This window comes from Xiphophorus couchianus, chromosome 20 (genome assembly GCF_001444195.1).
Source record: "Xiphophorus couchianus chromosome 20, X_couchianus-1.0, whole genome shotgun sequence".
Lineage (NCBI taxonomy): Eukaryota > Metazoa > Chordata > Actinopteri > Cyprinodontiformes > Poeciliidae > Xiphophorus > Xiphophorus couchianus.
In genome coordinates this window covers 14,391,778-14,410,503 of record NC_040247.1, presented here as the reverse complement: position 1 = coordinate 14,410,503, position 18,726 = coordinate 14,391,778, and the positions used below count along the sequence as shown (strand labels likewise).

Here is an 18,726-nt window from a genome sequence, read left to right as displayed (position 1 = left end):
ACATTTATTTATCTCCGTATTTATTTCAGATTCTATAACTCATGAAAACTAAATTTAAAATGTTTAAAACCAACCGTCAATGGCCTCAATTCTGTTGCATGACAACAATAACAACTATGAAGATTGAATTAAATGTATTTATTGCCTGTATCTTTTCTATTTTGTAGAGATTATAGTCACAGGTCTGTAATGTTAGAGTTTCAACTGTAAATATAAGTCTCTATGCTTGAGGTTTAGCATTTATCATTAGGGCCACAGAGCAAAATTGTATGAAATAAATACAAAATCTCACATATAGACATTGTCCTCCTATGTACTCATTTGTCACATGATGCACATTAAAATTGAGTAACATGAAAAGCTCAGAGATCTTTTTGTTTTACTTTTCACCAGTTAATAATTGGAGGCAGCTGCTAAGCCCATAATGGTAGCGTCATGAGATAACAATAGAGAGGTAATGTCGTGTAAAGTAGCCCACATATTTTGGGAAATGGGAACACAAACAGGGTCAGTAGATTTGAAATAATACAACGTGAAGTAATGTGAAGACTGTACACAACCACGGCAGTTTCCTTCCGGTGAAAATAAAAAGACGGAAGGGGATCTGCACAGACAGTAGTGGGATGCACAGACCAGAACAGATCCAGCTGGACGCAGAGAGAGAAGCAGACTGCAGACCATAAGAAAGAAACGCGGCAGATTATCTCCCGGGTGAGTTTCTTTTTACCACAAATTCCTTAATTTTATTTATTTATATAAATTTCTTTATTTGGTTTTGAAGAGTCTGAAGCAATGCAAGTTTCTAATCTCGTTGTTTCTCCTTCAGACGACAGCCCAACTTTGGGGAGATATAGCTATTAAACCAAGAGAGAACAAAGTAACGTTTAATGGATGACATCTAAAATCTACATCGACTGACTGCAGCCCTAACTCCGCGTGTGTGATGTGACCGCTGACTCCACAAAATCTGACGCTAGTGCGCACGATGGAGGAACTTTTACGCACACAGGATGCTTGGGCTCAGAACGGTTCCTGGTACAATTCCAGTTATTTAAACATCACCAATATAGGGAACAACACGGTAAATCCCTTAAAGCGAAATGAAGAAGTAGCCAAAGTGGAAGTTACTGTCCTGGTTCTGGTGCTGCTGCTCGCTCTGACCGGCAACCTGTGCGTCTTGTGGGCTATCCATACCACCAAGCACAGCCATTCTCGGATGTATTACTTCATGAAGCACCTGAGCATCGCAGATCTTGTTGTGGCGGTGTTCCAGGTCCTGCCGCAGCTCATCTGGGACATAACCTTTCGTTTTTACGGACCTGATTTCCTTTGCAGGCTGGTTAAATACCTCCAGGTTGTTGGCATGTTTGCGTCAACCTACATGCTGGTCTTGATGTCCATCGATAGATGCTTAGCGATCTGCCAGCCGCTTCGCTCGGTGCACAAGGGGAAAGATCGCTTCTGTGTGATCGCATCTTGGATCCTCAGTCTGATTTTCAGTACCCCACAAGCCTACATCTTTTCTCTCAGGGAGGTCGGGAATGGCGTTTACGACTGCTGGGGGGACTTCGTGCAACCCTGGGGTGCCAAAGCCTACATCACATGGATGAGTCTGAGCATTTACATTCTTCCAGTAGCGATATTAAGCATCTGCTACGGTCTGATATGTTTTAAAATATGGCAGAATATCAACATGAAAACCAGGAGGGATCATGTTTTGGCTCTCACACCGAGGCCATCCAAGGGCGCACATCCACTGTCACGCGTGAGCAGCGTCAGACTAATTTCTAAAGCCAAGATCCGCACCGTGAAAATGACATTTGTGGTGGTCATTGCATATATTGTGTGCTGGACTCCTTTTTTCTTTGTCCAGATGTGGTCTGCATGGGATCCTGCTGCACCAAGAGAAGGTAAAATCGCATTCGTCTGTTTTCCAAAAAGGCACAAGAGAGAAGATAAATACATCATTTTGTAGATATATTAATGACTAAATACACTGGCTGACAGCTTTATTTCCCTGCTACTGTGTGAGGAAGTAAAGCTTCCTCACACAGGAGCAGAATGTTGTATTCATTTTTGATTCATGGCACTAAAAATGTGTTGTCCATAAACCCTTGGCAGATAATATTTCAGCACTAAATACTTTTTGCATGCAAAGGTCATTGTCAGAAATATCTCTTGGAATGCATGAGCATTCCCTGTTTCTTTGAGAACTACACAAAGATTATTAAATCCAGACTTCCCAGGAGTGAAACCAGATGAATGAGAATGTCACTTACAACCCTTATCAGTCTTTAAAACCACTGGGAACCAGTGAATCAAAAGGTTCTGTTTCAAGTAGTAGCTTATATAATATCCATTTAAACTTTTTTTTCATACTTTCTTCTCCTATTGCTATGAAAGAGGACATGAGCAGCAAAGCAGATGTGCTCCACAACCTTTAAATTGAACCACTTTGGAAAGTTGCATAAGTTCTTGTTCTGTTGCAGATTTATATATTAAACCCTTTCAAAATTATTCTGTTATAAATATCTGAAGAGCTGCACAAAATGATTTGTGCAGAGTTCATTCTAAATAAACTTATGATGGCATCATCCTAAAACAAGAGTAGCTTAGTTTCCTCTATGTAAAAAAAAAAATTCAATTAAAATCTGTAGTTTCTGAAAGACCTACAGACATTCTTTCCTCTTTTGCCTTTTTTATGAATGTTACAATCTATTCAGGTCTGCAGGAGGAGAATAAAGATCAATTAAACTCATAAGATGTAACAATTCTTGGTTTCCCAAGAACAATATGAGATTCTGTTAATATTTTTGAGAAAATTAAGAATTGTCTCTTTTGAGGATTCAATTTTTTTAATTTATATTTTACAAATACTTTAAGGACTATCAGCCTTGAATAGTCCAGTCCAGATTTCAGGTATCCATTTGTCTAATTCTTTGGTGCTCCTAATGTCCAAAAAGAATAAAAATGCCCACTTTCTCAGTTTGTACAAGTAGAATAAAGGCTTCATAAATATTAGAATGTGTTTTTTTTCGTCTGTTTATTGTTGAATTATGTCAGGTTTGTATTTTGGATTGTGAATAACGAGCAATGATGAACGATGATGCATGTAAGCAAACAGCAGTTCAGACTCACAAGACAATTTAATTCAGTACTGGTAGGAAGATGTAACACAGCAGTCTGATGAAAAACTGAACATGATACAATCCTACTCCATCTTCAAGAAAAAAAACTAGAAACATATTTATTCAAAGACTGATGATATTAGGCAGCTTGATTGCAAAAAAGAGGCTCCATTGTTTTTCTTATTTGATTTTGTTAATGTAGCTGGAGATAATTTACTTTTGAAGTTGTTTATTGTCTAACAAAACAAATTAGAGGGCTTTGTTTGTCTATTACATGTCTGCTTGTATAGTGACCTATTGAAATAATAATTGGCCAATATTTATTTAGTTATCAGTTTATTGATAAGAAACTCTACTCCAGTTAAAATTCATCAAACCCCTGGTACATTTAGGTTTCAAGAAATCTTTTTTCTAACTGGAATAAATGTGAACCTTTTGGAGAGACCCAGTCAGAGTCCCAACATGAATCTGATAGAGAATGTGTGGAGAGAGCTACAGATTAGGGTGATGACAAGGAGGCCTTCTAACCTCGAAGACTCATAATCAATAATAAAACAGTGGAAACAGGCAACGAGATGGACAGTAATGATAAGAATAGCTTGATTCCTGTAATGCCAGTAAATATTTTTGCTATAAATGTTGAAAATGCTAAGAATAAGCTTTGATGACAAAATATTAATTAAAACTTATTCTATAAAGTAATACTTCTTTTACTACATTTGTTTTATTTCTCATTTTCAACCAGACGTTAACTTGAGGGTTGAATTAAAATTATTTTACATCTAAATTTGCCAGAGGTATGAATAATTTTAGGCTTAACTGTACTTCACCAGACAAAATCACATACTGACTAACTGGATTGCACTTTCTACTATGAATGTGACTTTTATGAGAAGCAATGTAATGTTTTACTAATAAAAGATCTGATGTCATAATGTCTCACCACAAGAACCCTAGTTTGCAGAATAAGATACTGGATGTACTGTAGCTTCCCCTGTAGATGGCTTTATGTGAACAATCAGCATTTAGTTTCTGCCATGAGTTTGTTAGACGATCACAATCGGTAACTTTTTTAATCCAACTACTTGTACCAATTTCTCACGGCCTCCTTTGCCTGCTTATTGTTATCTCTGTTTCCAATGTGCCAAAGATTGGCTACTTTCTGAACAGGTTGCAAGTTCATCATACAACACACAAAAATCATTCATTTTGCACTTCAGGGTAATGTCGATGTTATTTATATAGTACATTTTAAAACAACAAATGTTTAAAAGAGCACTTCACAGCCAAGTGAGACAAGATATGAAATGGATATGGATTGGAAATATCCTAAAACAAAATTAACAATACAAAAGAACAACTGAATAAAAGTACTATATGTTGTATAAACTCTCTTCAGGTCTGACACTCAACTTGAAGTAAAAGTCCCTAAAAAAAGATGACTAAAAAGAGATTAAAAGTCTGTACAGTCTCTGCAGCGCATATTTTGATACAAACCATTAAACAGACTTTGGGCAGCTACTGAAAAACCCTCATCACCTTTAGTTTTTTTCTTGAATCATGAGACGTCTGGAATGCAAATCAAAATGTGCTTTCTTCTTTTAATAAACTAATTAAAACTCCAATTCAATGGGGATCTTGAGATATATCTGGGTTGGGAATGTGTCTTTTTTGTCTATAATTGCATGTGGAAGACTTAGTAGAAAATAGATTAGTTATTGAGACTCTCCACGCTTCAAAATGTCCTCTGGCAGGACATTAAATACCTCGTTGCCTTCATCATTCTGGTCTGTGGCTGTGAAGAAAGAACTCTGAATATGGAGGGCAAGTGTATAACTTGGACTGCTGCATTATTATTTTGTGGATTACAAAAACAGTAACATTATCAAATTAATCTGTCCATGCAAATTATTTACTATGAATACATTTTTTTGTGACTGTTGTTCTATTAAAACAATTTTCATACTAATAAGTCAGAAAATTTAAGCATGAATATAAATTCTATGGTTGTAAAACTTCCACCCATCTTAAGCTTAAATACAAGCAGTGTATTTTATTCTGCTTTGTCCTGCAACAATAAATAACATTTACTTTAGGAAAACAAGCAAAGTGGTGTTGGTAGATGTCAGCTCACAATGAGGTCCTGGGTTCAAATCCCAGCCTGGGGACTTTCTAAATGGAAATGCATGCTCTCCCTGTGCATTTTTGGGTTCTCTCTGGGTACTCCAGCTTCCTTCCATAGAATAAGGACATGACTGCTAGCTAGGTTTCCAGCTGGATATAGACAATGGATGGATAGATGCAATTTAACCAGTTTCAAAAGTAGGTCTCATTCTAAATCTTGGTGCAGAAGTGTGGATAACTGAGCCTGTGCTTTCAAATTTCCTGCAGATTCTTTGAGGTTATTCCACTCTTTGTTGAGATGGGTGTAAGTTTAGTAGGCAAATGTTTTTGATCAAATTATAAAAAATTTAGCTCTTAACTAGGTGGCCTGGACATCACTAAAATTGTAAGATTGTGGAACCAAATTGATAGAGGAAAAATATTTTTATTAACTTGCAAAGGATTGTTTTAGTGCTTCTTTTAACAAACAGATTTTTCTTTCTCCTTCATTAAGTTGTTAAAAGTCATAGATAAATAATTTTTTTTAAAAACAGCGTACCATAATGTTGTTGTTTTGTTAATAAGATCCCAGAAGCTTGGGTGAAAATAAAAACCTTCACACTCTCCCAATTTTGGGAATTTAAAAGAACTGCATTCCATATTTCCATGACATCCTGCACCAAATAGTCTTTCAGCTTTGGACAAGCTGTTTGACTTATGTCTTAAACAAACTCCTCTCATACTTTCGGGTCATTTTTTAAACACAGCATAAAGCAGAGCTTTGAGCAGAAAGCCCGGTCCTGTAGGGAGTCAGAGTCAGGCAGGAAAAGAGCCGCTCAGCACTTGAGGGGTGAAAAAGACAATAAGTACTAAATCTCCCACACCCCATTAACGATTCAGAGAAGAAGAAAAAAAATATTTGGAAGTCGTCCATTTTCCACTGTTCGAGCTACTTTCTGCCTCAATGTGCTCTGCAGCTATATATGTAATTGGCTGAGTGGATGGGAAAATAAGGTGCTTTTTTTCCCGTACAGGGCAGCCTCTTTTAAAAACCCATTCATCATCTCTGTGTCAGCTTGACGATCCTCTTTTCGGCATCCATTAACCTTTTATGTTTTTATTAATCCTGAATGTTTTGGAGGGTGTCTAATGTGGGGGTTCGTATATTTCTAAATGAAAAGCGATTTCAGTCCCAACAAGAAGGGAGATATATCAAACGGGGAGATAAAAACTGCCTAGTTTTACTGCACATGTGTACATGTGAAATCTTTAAATATTAAATACATTTAAAACAAGCTAAACCATGTTTACTTCTATAATATTTTATCACAGCTAAATGTCTACAGTAAAAACAAAATAATCATTCAGAGAAACAGTAATTTGTTGGACATTGTGTTGCAGACATACAAAAGCATTTGTGTGGTTACAAATGTATTTTACTGAGATCTTATTTATTAGGATATGCAGGTCTGGAGTGGGTTGATTTTGTACTGTGACTCCATTGGTCACACAAGGCTTACCCCTGTGTCAGGCAAGTTCCTCTGCTCACTATTTGATAAATGAAAAAAAGGTCAAAGTCCCTTCCAAATAACTTTTTTTTAATTCATAAAGCTGTAATTCAGTTTCTATATTGTCTAGATAACATTTTGTTGAATATAAAATAGGAATGTATCAAAAATCTGAAAACTATTATGTAGAACAAAGTTGTAACTCTGGGGCAGTATAGGTAGGAGCAGTCACACTCCTACCTATTCTGGCAAGGTGGTGCATAGATGGAGGTGATAGTGCAGTGCACATTTTATGCTATTCCTGAAAAAAAAATCTTATGCCAGGATGAAAGGCAGTGGTTTTTTTCCTAACATAATTAAACATAATTAGGCATATGGATAGTTTATAGTAGTTTTAACAAGAAGCAATATAGCAAAAATAGTTAAAGATGATGAAAAGAACCTTTACAACCTTTTCTAAAACCATTTAGTTTCAGTGCATCAGTTAGTCTGGTGAAATTATTCACACCCTGTTTCCTAAACATGTGAAGCGGATTCAGCAGATCTGAACAACAGAGTGAGCATCTGCCAGTGGTTTGTTGAGCGTGTCAAATAAAGCATAAAACATACATTCGGAGACAGTTGATGACATGTAATGTTCTTTATTTTTCAGCTAAAGCAAAGATTATCTATATTGGCATGGGGAAGAAATAGGACATTCTAGCAAAACCTGAATGTTTTTCTGATATTTAGATGCATGGATATTGAACATAAATTTGAGCTAGAACAGAATAGAATCTATTTTGTAATAGAATATTGTCAAGATCTGTGAAATTGAAACTTAATTTCTTTTTTGCAGATTATAAATTAGTTGAATTAGAAATCAGTGTGACTATGTATTAAAATTAACTGTTAAATTAATAAGATGTCCTAAATTTTCATCTTGTGAAGTTGCATGCATATACCCATACTTTCTAAGTAGCCCACAAGTGTCCATAAGTTCTGTGTTAATACCCCGTCACTACCCCATAATTTCCAAACCATATTATATATTGCCGTTATTGAAATATAGGCAGGTTTTTCTTTTCTATTTTTGTTTAGTAAAATGGTGTTTGTTGTTTTAAATGCTTTCCTTTTGACTGACTATAGTTTTTCTTTCCCTGTAGACATGGCCTTCATCATCTCCATGTTGCTTGCTAGCCTCAACAGCTGCTGTAATCCCTGGATCTACATGTTCTTTGCTGGTCACCTGTTTCACGACCTGATGCGGAGCTTCTTCTGTTGCTGCAGACACTATCTGGCGGACTCTTCCTGCCGCTGCGATCAGCAGTGCAGGCACAAAAGTGGCTCCTCCACTTTCGTCATCAAGAACGGCAGCAGTATGAGGAGTTTGACTCACACTTCCAGCACAGGGGGGCCCGCGCAATGAGCCGGCAGGGAGCCATCTTAAGCTTCCCGTGGTTGACTTGATCCAGCAATCATGCAAGGCCTTGGTTGAGGCATTTAATCAGCTACAGCAGAGCTGAGCTCGCCATGGCACAATGCTTGTTGTCAGCTGTATTAAATTAAGCCAAACAGAGAACATAAACCTCCTGTCCGGAAACAGCCCTGGACCCTGTGATAACAGAAAGTAGAACAAAATGCCATTGTGTCCAAAATGTGAACTAAATGAGCTGCAAAGTGAAGTTCTAACCAGAGCACATTTAAATTTAGCAGGATGTGTTCAAATGTTCGCTCACGGCTGCAGTCAGCTCTGACAGGACCAGACAGGATGGACCAGACTTTAATCGAAGATGCCAAAAAAACTTTTCCTGTTGTTGCTTTGAACAGACTGACTTGGTGGCTTTCATTTCTATCTTTGGCCACAGAATGAGTAGGAGGAAAATAATTAATGTATGTTGTTGTTTACTGTGGCATGTTCAAACATATATATCTGTGAGATGACAAAATAGGACAAAATATTACATACTGGATGTTTAATTAACGAGACGTGTCTACTATCTAAGGTTAAACAACTGTAAACATTCTTTATATTTGTTTACAGTGTTTTTGTACTTCAGTTTTATAGTTTAAGGGTGTATTCACACCTGACACATTCGGCCCACTATATACGGACCAGAATATGTTTCCCCCGTTGGTCTAAACCTTTTGTTCAGGTGTGAATACACTCAAGCGAACTCTGGTGCAGACTAAACAAGTGGACCTAGACCCACTTTTTGAGGTGTTCTCAAAACAAACTCTGGTGCATTTCCCTTCAAGTGTGAACACAGACCGGCCTCAATATGAACCAACAACAGGACACACACGACATTTTGGACTCATTATACAGGTATTCTTGCTAACAGTCACCATTGCTGGGAATTATGGTAAAAATGAGCCCTTCAGTGTTGCTACTACAACGTGTACTGAAATCGTACCTAATCGCCTGTTTGCTGCTGCCAGTATGTTGTGGGCCAGGGCACTCAGAGCATCTAATTCAGCTTCCACCACACACTTGTGGACACCGTTCCAAAATTTGGAATATCACATTGTAAATCCTTCATTGTTTGAACTGCTCCTTACGTTTTAAATGGTATTACAGTTCTAATAACAGCACAAATGTGCACAACAGAAATGCAGCAAGCAGGACTTCCAGAGTTCTTTTTTTTTTTTTCGGGTCTGTCCTCTGTTCCAACCCCTGTCATTTCTGGCCAGTGGGGTCTTCGCCCAAGTTGATTTGTCTATAAAGAGTAGTCCACTTGCAAAAAAAGGACAATGAGAAAGCAAATCGAAGGAAAAAGAATAAATAAAGTCCGCTGTTGGTCCAGACCAAACACACAAACAAAAGTCTATCCTGGTGTGTATACAACTTAAAGAAAGTTTACCATAGATGCTGATCCACATTGTTAATATTTTTTATATAGTTTTTCTCAGTTGCTTTTGCACATTTCTCTTAAAACAATTGAAACTGAACAAACTTCCTGTTTAATTTCCAAGTCCAGTTGCTAACTATTTCTACTATTTCTTCTTTGATTTGTTGTTCTGCATATACTTTTATAAACTCATGCAGTTTCTTATGAGCAATAGATGGTTGTTTCATACATTTGCTCATTTAATGATGATCAAATGCATTTCTCTTCGGGCCAGCTTGCCATTTCATCTTGCATTTAAGGGTGTTGAAATATTTACATAAAACTATAAAGCATATTTCAAACATTTCTTCTGAAATTCTCTCAATGATTGTGTTCAGAATATATAGAGTTTCTACCACTTTGAATTGCTCTCAGGTTAAACTTGACTAGGGGAATGTGTGGCACTGGCTCATTTATATTCTTGCTAACAGAACTACATTTACTCACTCAACCAATCACAAATGGTTTTATAAAGATTTGTTGCATGCACATTAACTTTTTTCTCACTGACTGACATTAAATCAGACTAAACTTTTCTAATTTCAAATTAGAGTAAAATTATTTCTACTTGCTGGTAGTTTTGAAAATGATAATTTCATAAAATTCCAGTTTGCAGTTGTTCATGCGCAAACCTATTTGGTTTTTGTCCTTTTTTATATATATATATATCCTATCACCTGCTGCTTATTGCAGCTAGTTGAAATTTTGGCCCATTCCTAACTGAGTCAGATTTGGAGACTGCTTTGCTCTCACACACATTTTCAGCCCTGTCCACAAATTTTCTGAGGGTGTGAAATCGGAGCTTTGTGATGACCTTTCCTGCTTTTGTTGTCTGAAAAGCTCTCTAACTAATGTGATGGTATGTTCAGGGTCATACCATCCTGACCCAGGCCTTAATTTTCCACCTGTTGTCTAGTGATGTTGCGTCATTATTTTCACAGAATGTTCCTTCCTCCTGAGGCAATCTGTTTTCAGATGTTTACTTCTTGCAGCAAGATCCCAACAACACAACTCTGTCATTCTTGTACTTCACAGTTTGGATGGTGTTCTTAGGGTTGCAAGATTGATCCTTTTTTCCTGCAGATGTGACAATGGAAATTATGACCCAACTATTTAGTTTCAGTTTCCTCAGACAACAAGACATGGCTTCAAAAAGTAATTTTTATGTTGCCTTTGTAGTAATGGCTTCTTTCTGATAGAGCCGCCTTTCAGCTCATGTCAGCACAGGACTTGTTTTGTTGTTGATAATAACCCCCCTCTCACCAGATTTGGCCTACATCTTCACATTGTCATTTTCTTTTGTTCAGAGATTGTTTCACACATTTTGCAACGAAACAGATGTTGTCTCTGGGACACAGAACAACACCAATGTCCAGCTGGACAATCCCAAGCTGTTTTTACTTGTGTGCAGTTGGCACCTTCAGGCACCCAAAACTGAACCAGACTTTCAGAGAGCCACAGTTTTCATCCTGATATTTTGCATGACTTCTTTTTAATTTCACTTTCACACAAGAAAGCAGTGTGTTTGAATCATCACCTCAAAACACATCCACAGGTGTGTCTCCAGATTTTTTTTTATTGTTTTGTGAAACTCCTGATAGGTTAATTAGTCATCAGGACTTTTGTAAATTGTTTAAAGGTAAACCAATATAAACATCTGAATTTAAAGAACGTAAGAAAGAAAATCCTAAAAAAATATCTATTTCATTAGTCTTTCTATTAGTAAATAGAAATAATGAATAATACATTAAAGATTATGGTTTGTAGATTCCCATCTACCCTAAAACAGAAAATATTTAAGATCAGACCAAAAAAGGCTGTTTTCTTTTCTGTTACTGTGTATGTAATTATCTGTTTTTAATTGTTAATTAATATACAAATGTATAAGTCACTTTGATGGTTTTCCAACTTTAAATCTGAAACACTTATACTGGTAAAACGTTTCCAGTATCGTGTCCTGTAGCCTTGATATATGGCATTGGTTTTCACAGATCTGTTGACTGGTAAAAATATTTATTTTTCAGATACAGACCAAGGATCTGAACAAGTTCCTCATTTGTGCTGTTTTCTCCAAATGTTCTGTGATATTCACTATTTTACAAATCTTCAGAATGATGTGTGAAATATGCCAAAACAACTCAGAAAACATGTAATAGGAATATTCTCTCCTGAGGTTTGCCTAATGTCCAATAAAAAAACGTAACACTAAAAAAGGTTAAATGTCTATGCATGGGTATCTGCAGTCAGTGCCATCTCAAAGCTCTGTAGAAAACCATCCTGCCAATTTGTTTGGGTGCCTGTGTGTGAAAATAAATCATCCGGTTAATGATTCGGGTTAAATGGGATTAGACAGATCAAAGGCTAAACTCAGGAATTTTGTCTAACCATCCTGCATTTATTCAGACTTGACTTCAGGTCAAAACATTGCTATACCTCAGAAATGATGAGAACTGTTTTCCTCTGTTTTTCTTTTATACATAAAACTGGTTTATAGTGATATATTGCCTCATCTTATGACAGAAATCGAAAGCTCAAAACATAGAACATCCAATTGGCATCCTTCATGATTTTCAAAGCCTAATGTCGCAAATTTAGATTTTATGTGACTGGATATAAATTGCTGAACTCATAGTTATTCATACTTCCAACAGAAATGAAAGAGGGACCCATCAAAATGTCTTAAAACAATTTTAAAGCAATATACAAGGAAACATTTAAAATAATCTTAGCAGCAGTAGTTTGATCAACAAATGAAACCATTACTGAAGAAAACCAGGGCTGCTAGTGTTCAAACTGCAGAAAAATATTTTTTTTACAATAGGTGTTGTGTGGTCCCTCTCATACAGAACTTGCTTGCTTTAGTGGTTATGAGCTGTATGTCAGTGACCAAATTTTACTTAAAATAGTGAGACAGGCCCATATGTCCAAACCCTGTTAAAATAACTGAGCTTTCACTCCCGTTTCGAGCCAGAATTACGGCAGTGAAATGGTTCTGACTATAATTTGTGACAAAAGTGTACTTGGATTGTAGCTCAGTGCTCAAGAAATTATCCCAAATTATGGACAACATTGGAAGAGAGACATAGAGTGGCTCAATCCAGCCCCTAAAAGCAATTACGAAGTCTGTTTCTCCACTTATGTGTTATTTTGATCAACACCAGTCACATACATTAAATCGGGAGTCAGCAACTCCAGTCCTTGACTGCCACTATCCTACAACTTTTGGATGCAGCTCTGCTCTAACACACATGCATGAAAAGGCTGCATTACCTCTTTGGCATGTCTGCAAGTTGTACAAAAGTTTGATCATTGGATTCAGGTGTATCGGGGCAGGATTGCAGATAAAAGTTGCAGAACAGGGCTTGTTGATTCTTATTAAATATTTCCACCAGAAAATTGTGTCAACTTTTAAAAAGGTACACACATAGCCTACTTTAAATCTTAATGTGTAACTTACGAGAGTAAAAGAATATACTGTGGATTTGTTTATCTCTATCTTGTCTGACTCAATTTTTTTTCCTTTCCTTTTCTGTTTTTTTCACTTTACATGCATCTTTTAAGAAACCTGAGACACACCTAATAAACAGGATTCTGTGTACATTAAATGTGCAATATTGAGTCTGGTTGGTTTCAGTGCAGATGCAAAAAAACAAAATTGATTTCACAACTGAAAGATATTTAACATTGGATTTGCTCTTGATCTTTCAACATAATGAAATCCATTTTAACTTGCTTGTTTAACTAGTTTCCTTTTAACTCTATATAGAGCTCTGTTAATGTGTTTTTGATGATGATAATCACACACTTATGTTGACCTTAAATGAGAATTATGATATTTTATTTCACCATTAATAAGATATTTTCAGCTATGTGATAAACACAAATCAATCACTTCCATAATTCATAAAACTATTTAGCCTAAAAGATTGATTCCTTTCCTTCCCACTAATCAAATGTTATTTCATGTTTAATAGGGTATGGAAGTTCTGTGTACACTTTAGATTAAATTAATTTAGCATCACAAAAATGATATGCAACATTAGTCAATAATATTTCTATTGTTTAAATGAAGGATGAAAATGAAACAAAGACAAAACAAAAATACCTACATATACTAATAAAAGTTAAGAGGGTGTGTTTTTGTTAAGAAATTCAACAATAAAATTGTTATTTCAGTTGAAGTCTAATTTTCCTAAATATTGCATGTCTCTTGACAATTTAAAGAAAATAAGTTTTAAAGCCTATAATTTTGTGTTTTAATAGGTGATGGAATTTAAGAACAAAAGAGGAGGAGCAAATAAAAAAAGAGACATTAAAAGTTTCAGAACTGCCTTTGATCTTTTCTCTCCCATCACCAGAAGCCATAAAAAGAACTGAGCATCTTGGTTTGGTCTGGAATCAACTTTTATCTCACTTATGGAAGCAACTAAGACTTCTGTTCATCCAAGTCCATGAGCTGTATTTTGTATTTCTCAACTCAGCAAAATCTTGGCACCACAGCTGTGGTTCCTGACACAAGGACTCAGGGACTGTAAGACTGTTGGTTCTGGTTCAGTTTGGTGATTTCTCTCTTTCAAGTTACAACCAAGTGAACTGACTGAAAAGAGAACTTAAAGAAATTGGCGTAACTTAACCTCAAATTGGCAAGCATATCCCAAACACAGTAAAGAAAAATGATGGAAAGAAAAAAAAACTATCCAACCAAATCCCGTTTATAAACTGTTTCTGATTCTTTAGTTCTGTTTCTCTTGATTTAGGTTATGTTCACATCACAGGCATTAATGCTCATTTTCAATTTTTTGTGAAATCAATTTTTTTCTTTCTTCTTTTTATTTTTTTGCTTGGTTAAGGTCACATAATGGGAAAAAAATTGGATTTGGGCCACTTCAGGCTACAGTGTGAACATAGCCTTAGTCTCTGAAGTCCTCAGCTTTCAGGAAATGAGTGATCAGGGGATGCTGATAAATGCGTCATAAGGAAACTTGTAATAAAACAAGAGTTGAGTCACTTCAGACAGCCTGTATTACAAAAATGTAGTCTGTAGCTTTCCTTGACCACATTCTCCAGACTAGAGAAAGATGGAGAATGTAAACTATCTATTCCTGTAAATATGACTATCTCCAGGCTGGAACTGTTTTCACTTTCAAATGTTCAAACATGGAGTTATTCTATTCAATAGGTTGGTTGAAGGTTAGATTGGAGGACTTTGTCTAGCTCTACAATTAAAACACAAATGACAGATGGATAAGAAAGGAGTTAATAAATCATACATTTCTGTGAAATACACACATTTATGTAGATATTATTTCTATCATGATAGAGTCAGGCACCCTGGTTTGAATGTTGATCCCTGTAGTATTCTATCAGCTGCAGAATGTGGGAAATCCTGTGTATCAACAATAACAAGCTTCCATAGGAAATGCCACTCTGAACAGCTGAAAGCAAAAATTTAATCTCAGGACAAGGCCCTGCTGACAAACTCACATACAGTGAGAAACTGGATACAGTACCTGTCAAATATTTGAGCTCACCTTCTTGTTCTCTGACTTTTCTTTATTTTCTCTATTTTCTGCACTGTAGAAGGTATTTAAACTATCAGAATCAATTAATACAAGCCAGTGGATGTAGAAGAGTGACAATGAAGAGCAGTTGAAGCAGTTTTTATCTTTAAACTTTATAATTATGGTACTTGTGTGTTTTCAACTTGGAAATCTGCAGAATGTTCTCTCACTTTTGCATCAGAAGACTGAAATTAAAGAGGGACTGAACTGCAAGATAATCCATGATACATGAAAAAGTCACTTTTTTCTTTTGGACAGACAATGAAAAAATACTAATTAAATGACATTATATTCCAAGATTTATTGTGTAGGCTCCCATGAAAGTGCTGAGAAAGATATTAATGCTGATAATTTACTGCCTAGCTCTAAATGCTTCTTGTAGATAAAATAATCATCTTTAATCTATTTATTCAGGCTTCTTCAAGGATCCTGGATGTCATTTATATATTTTCACAATGAAGAAACCAATTCCTGTTTAGTTCTCATCAATGTTCTGTCTTTGTTTGGAGTATGACTGCAAAACATTATGATCCTTAAGGATGGTAAACTGTGGTGGAAAAACTCGCCTATGAGGAACATAATAGGGAGCTTTTTCAGATTGGGTGGAGGTAACTCATGCAATCATGTAATCAAAGTTAAATAAAAACATTGTTTAAATGCTTAAAATAGAAAAATGTGATAACTGGAACCTCCACTTTAATGTCAGATGGGAAAAAGTACAGCCTGTCTCATACAAAGAGTCATCAACATGATTTCAGACTGTGGGCATGATTTTTAGGGATTACATCAGTGCATAAACTACATGAAGGTCTAAAAAGATTAGCATTTTTCACATTCTCAGGTATTTCACTGAAAAACGTATAATGCCTTGCCAAACTATTATCCTTTGAACTTTTTTATATTTTGTCACATGAACTCCACTTAATTAATCTTATTGAGATTGTATGTCATTTATGCTTAACATAGTTTAAAATGTAAGTAAAAGCCATTTACAAGTTCCAAGCTATGTTTTAACAAATAAAATCTGAAAAAGTGCTGAGTACATCTTTACACAACCCCCTTTACTCTGACACTTCTAAATGAAATCATGTGCAACTAACTTCTTCAGAAGTCTAATCTAAATACTCCACCTGTGTGTGTGTGATATAATGCTGATGATCTAGAAAGGCCTCAAATGGTTCTTTAAGTTAGTGAACAAACATCCTCAGGAACTCATGGATTAAGTTGCTGGAGACTTTAAAGTCATTAGTGACTCTGGAGGAGCTGCAGAGAACCAGATCACGGGTAGGAGAATTGGCTGACAGGTAAACAAGTTGGTTTGCACTCTACATATCATGCCTTTATGGAAGAGTGGCAATAAGAAAATCAAAGGAAGAAATGTTTGCAGGTTGCAACAAGCCATGTAGGTGACACAGAAAAAATTAGGAGACTGGATTTGGGCCATATGAGACCAAAAATGGATCTTAATGGCCACAATATGAGAGAAAACTAAAATTGTACCTCACCCAAAGCATACCATCACCAAGGTGGTGGCAGCATCATGTGGTAGGGATGCTCTGCTTAAGTAGGGACAGGGAAGCTGGTCAGAGTGAATGGGAAAATAAGAAAAGAGATGTATCAACCTAGACTTGCCAGCTAGGATTTTAGCTGGAGGTGATTGTACAAACTATTGACTCATACTGTAAGTCTAAATACACACACCACACTTTTCAGATATGTATTACAAAAAATGCTCTGCAGCACAAAATCCTGATTAAATTCATTGAAGTATGTTGTTGTAATAAGACAAAGTAAGAAAAAGTTCAAGGGGTATGAATACTTTTTCCAGGCACAGTATATACTATTTTTATTAAACAGTCAAAAGTCGGTACTGCTTATGTTTCAGTCCACATAAACAGAACTTTGTCCACATCATCAACATGTCCAGTCTGTCTCTTGGGTCATTCTTTGGCCAGGTGTATACCTAAACTTCCGCAACATTTTCCTGCACTTGTTAGGAATGGGACCACAACAACTTGCAGCATAATGTCCCAGAAGCCCTGTATCCAGCGATTACCGATGAGGACACAATGAATACAGGGACGAATCATCCTGTAGGAGAAAAGGAAAACACAAACATTACATAGTTCAGTTGAAAACATCCAGATATAGTTAATGTTTAAAAATAAACCTTAGAAACCTCAAATTAAACCTCCCCTTTACAGTGCTGTGTAAAAGTATCTGCCTCCAAGCAGATTTTTGTTATTTTGTTGCTTTTTATCACATTTTAATGTTTTCCAGAAATGAAAAACCAAAACAACCTGAATTTGTAGTTTTCAAATGATAATTTAATCTATTGATAAATAAATTAAAAACCATCATTGAGACACTGTTTGTCTGATATTACAGTTATTTTAATAGTCTTGAGCATTACTGCAACAAAGGGACAAGGGGGCAAATACTTTTTCACAATACTGTATTTTTGATTTGTTTTATTTTGAAAAGTTACACCGTTAAAACAATTTCTTAAATGAAGCAGAAAAAATAAACCTACCAAATGTGGAAGCAGCTGAGGAGGCCAAACAAAAGACCAGAGATAGCTGACATGGGAAGGGCCAGAAAAGCGGTGACTATCCTGTAAATCCAGACCCTGGACACTTCAAAGAGAGCATTGCTCCAGATCCAAACTCTGTCCCCGCTACGCACTGATGGCGGCTCAGCTATCACATCCTCAAACCCTACCTTTGAGTCAAAAGGAATAATTCAGTCATCATGTACAATAAGCTAGGGAAAGTCCACTGTTAATGGAGTTTTTTAATCAAATTATTTAGCTGAATTATAAATACAAAAAACATCAATATAGGCAATTTTTACTAAACTACTGCAAGATTGTTTTACCTTGAGGCAGTTATTGACACCTCGGGCATCCCTTGAAGTTATCAGTGGTTTTGTATCACTGATTTCCACCAGAGTGGATGTATGAATGTTTTCCTCCTCATCCAGAGAGGGTTGGGCTCTCCATAACGTCTGCGGTTCCTCCCCATCTTCAGACTCTTCAGGGTCACTGGAATCCTCAAGATCAATTTCCACTTCCTCAGAATCTTCGTCTTTCTTCAGGGTATCCATTTAAATGCCGGATAAATACAAAACAAAGAGAGCAGAGAGGGTCGCCTGTCGCTATCCCAACAGCCCAGACAGAAGGCCACTGACCGGACCCTTCCAGCTGGCTGAGCGCTGGGGTTATATTGGGAACGTTACAGTGGCCTGGGTGGTATTTACAGCTGGTATTTCAAGTGAAGATCATTTTCATGTGCAGTGTGGAGGAAAGAAGGGGTTGAGGAGGATATAAATACTTTGAACATGATCATGGCTCTGTTAGCACTGAAACACTGTAGTTTAAATGGAGTTGTGGAAACAAAAACAATGTACAGTACACATAAATACAGAGGCAATAATAAAGTACTTGACCAAAGTCTTGCAGGTTCTGGGATTTTATTCATTTCATAAGCTCCTGTTTTTATTTATTTGTTCAAGTAGGCAGGGCAGGCACTTGAAGTATGAGACAATACTGCCCACT

The 18,726-nt window shown here is 36.4% G+C and overlaps 2 protein-coding genes across 2 annotated transcripts; one reads left to right on the top strand and one right to left on the bottom strand.

Annotated features, from left to right (window-relative positions):
• The first annotated feature begins 632 nt into the window (after nt 1–632).
• Nucleotides 633–13,341, top strand: oxtrb (oxytocin receptor b). The gene is made up of 3 exons (XM_028003993.1): nt 633–711; nt 827–1,910; nt 7,885–13,341. The coding sequence occupies exons 2-3, from the start codon at nt 986–988 to the stop codon at nt 8,145–8,147; spliced, it is 1,188 nt and encodes a 395-aa protein (XP_027859794.1). The 5' UTR covers nt 633–711; nt 827–985; the 3' UTR covers nt 8,148–13,341.
• A 2,086-nt stretch (nt 13,342–15,427) lies between these two features.
• cav4a (caveolin 4a) lies at nt 15,428–18,389 on the bottom strand. Its single transcript, XM_028003994.1, has 3 exons — nt 18,048–18,389; nt 17,704–17,891; nt 15,428–17,261 (listed from the first exon to the last, which is right to left on the bottom strand). The coding sequence occupies exons 1-3, from the start codon at nt 18,273–18,275 to the stop codon at nt 17,111–17,113; spliced, it is 567 nt and encodes a 188-aa protein (XP_027859795.1). The 5' UTR covers nt 18,276–18,389; the 3' UTR covers nt 15,428–17,110.
• Nucleotides 18,390–18,726: the final 337 nt, after the last annotated feature.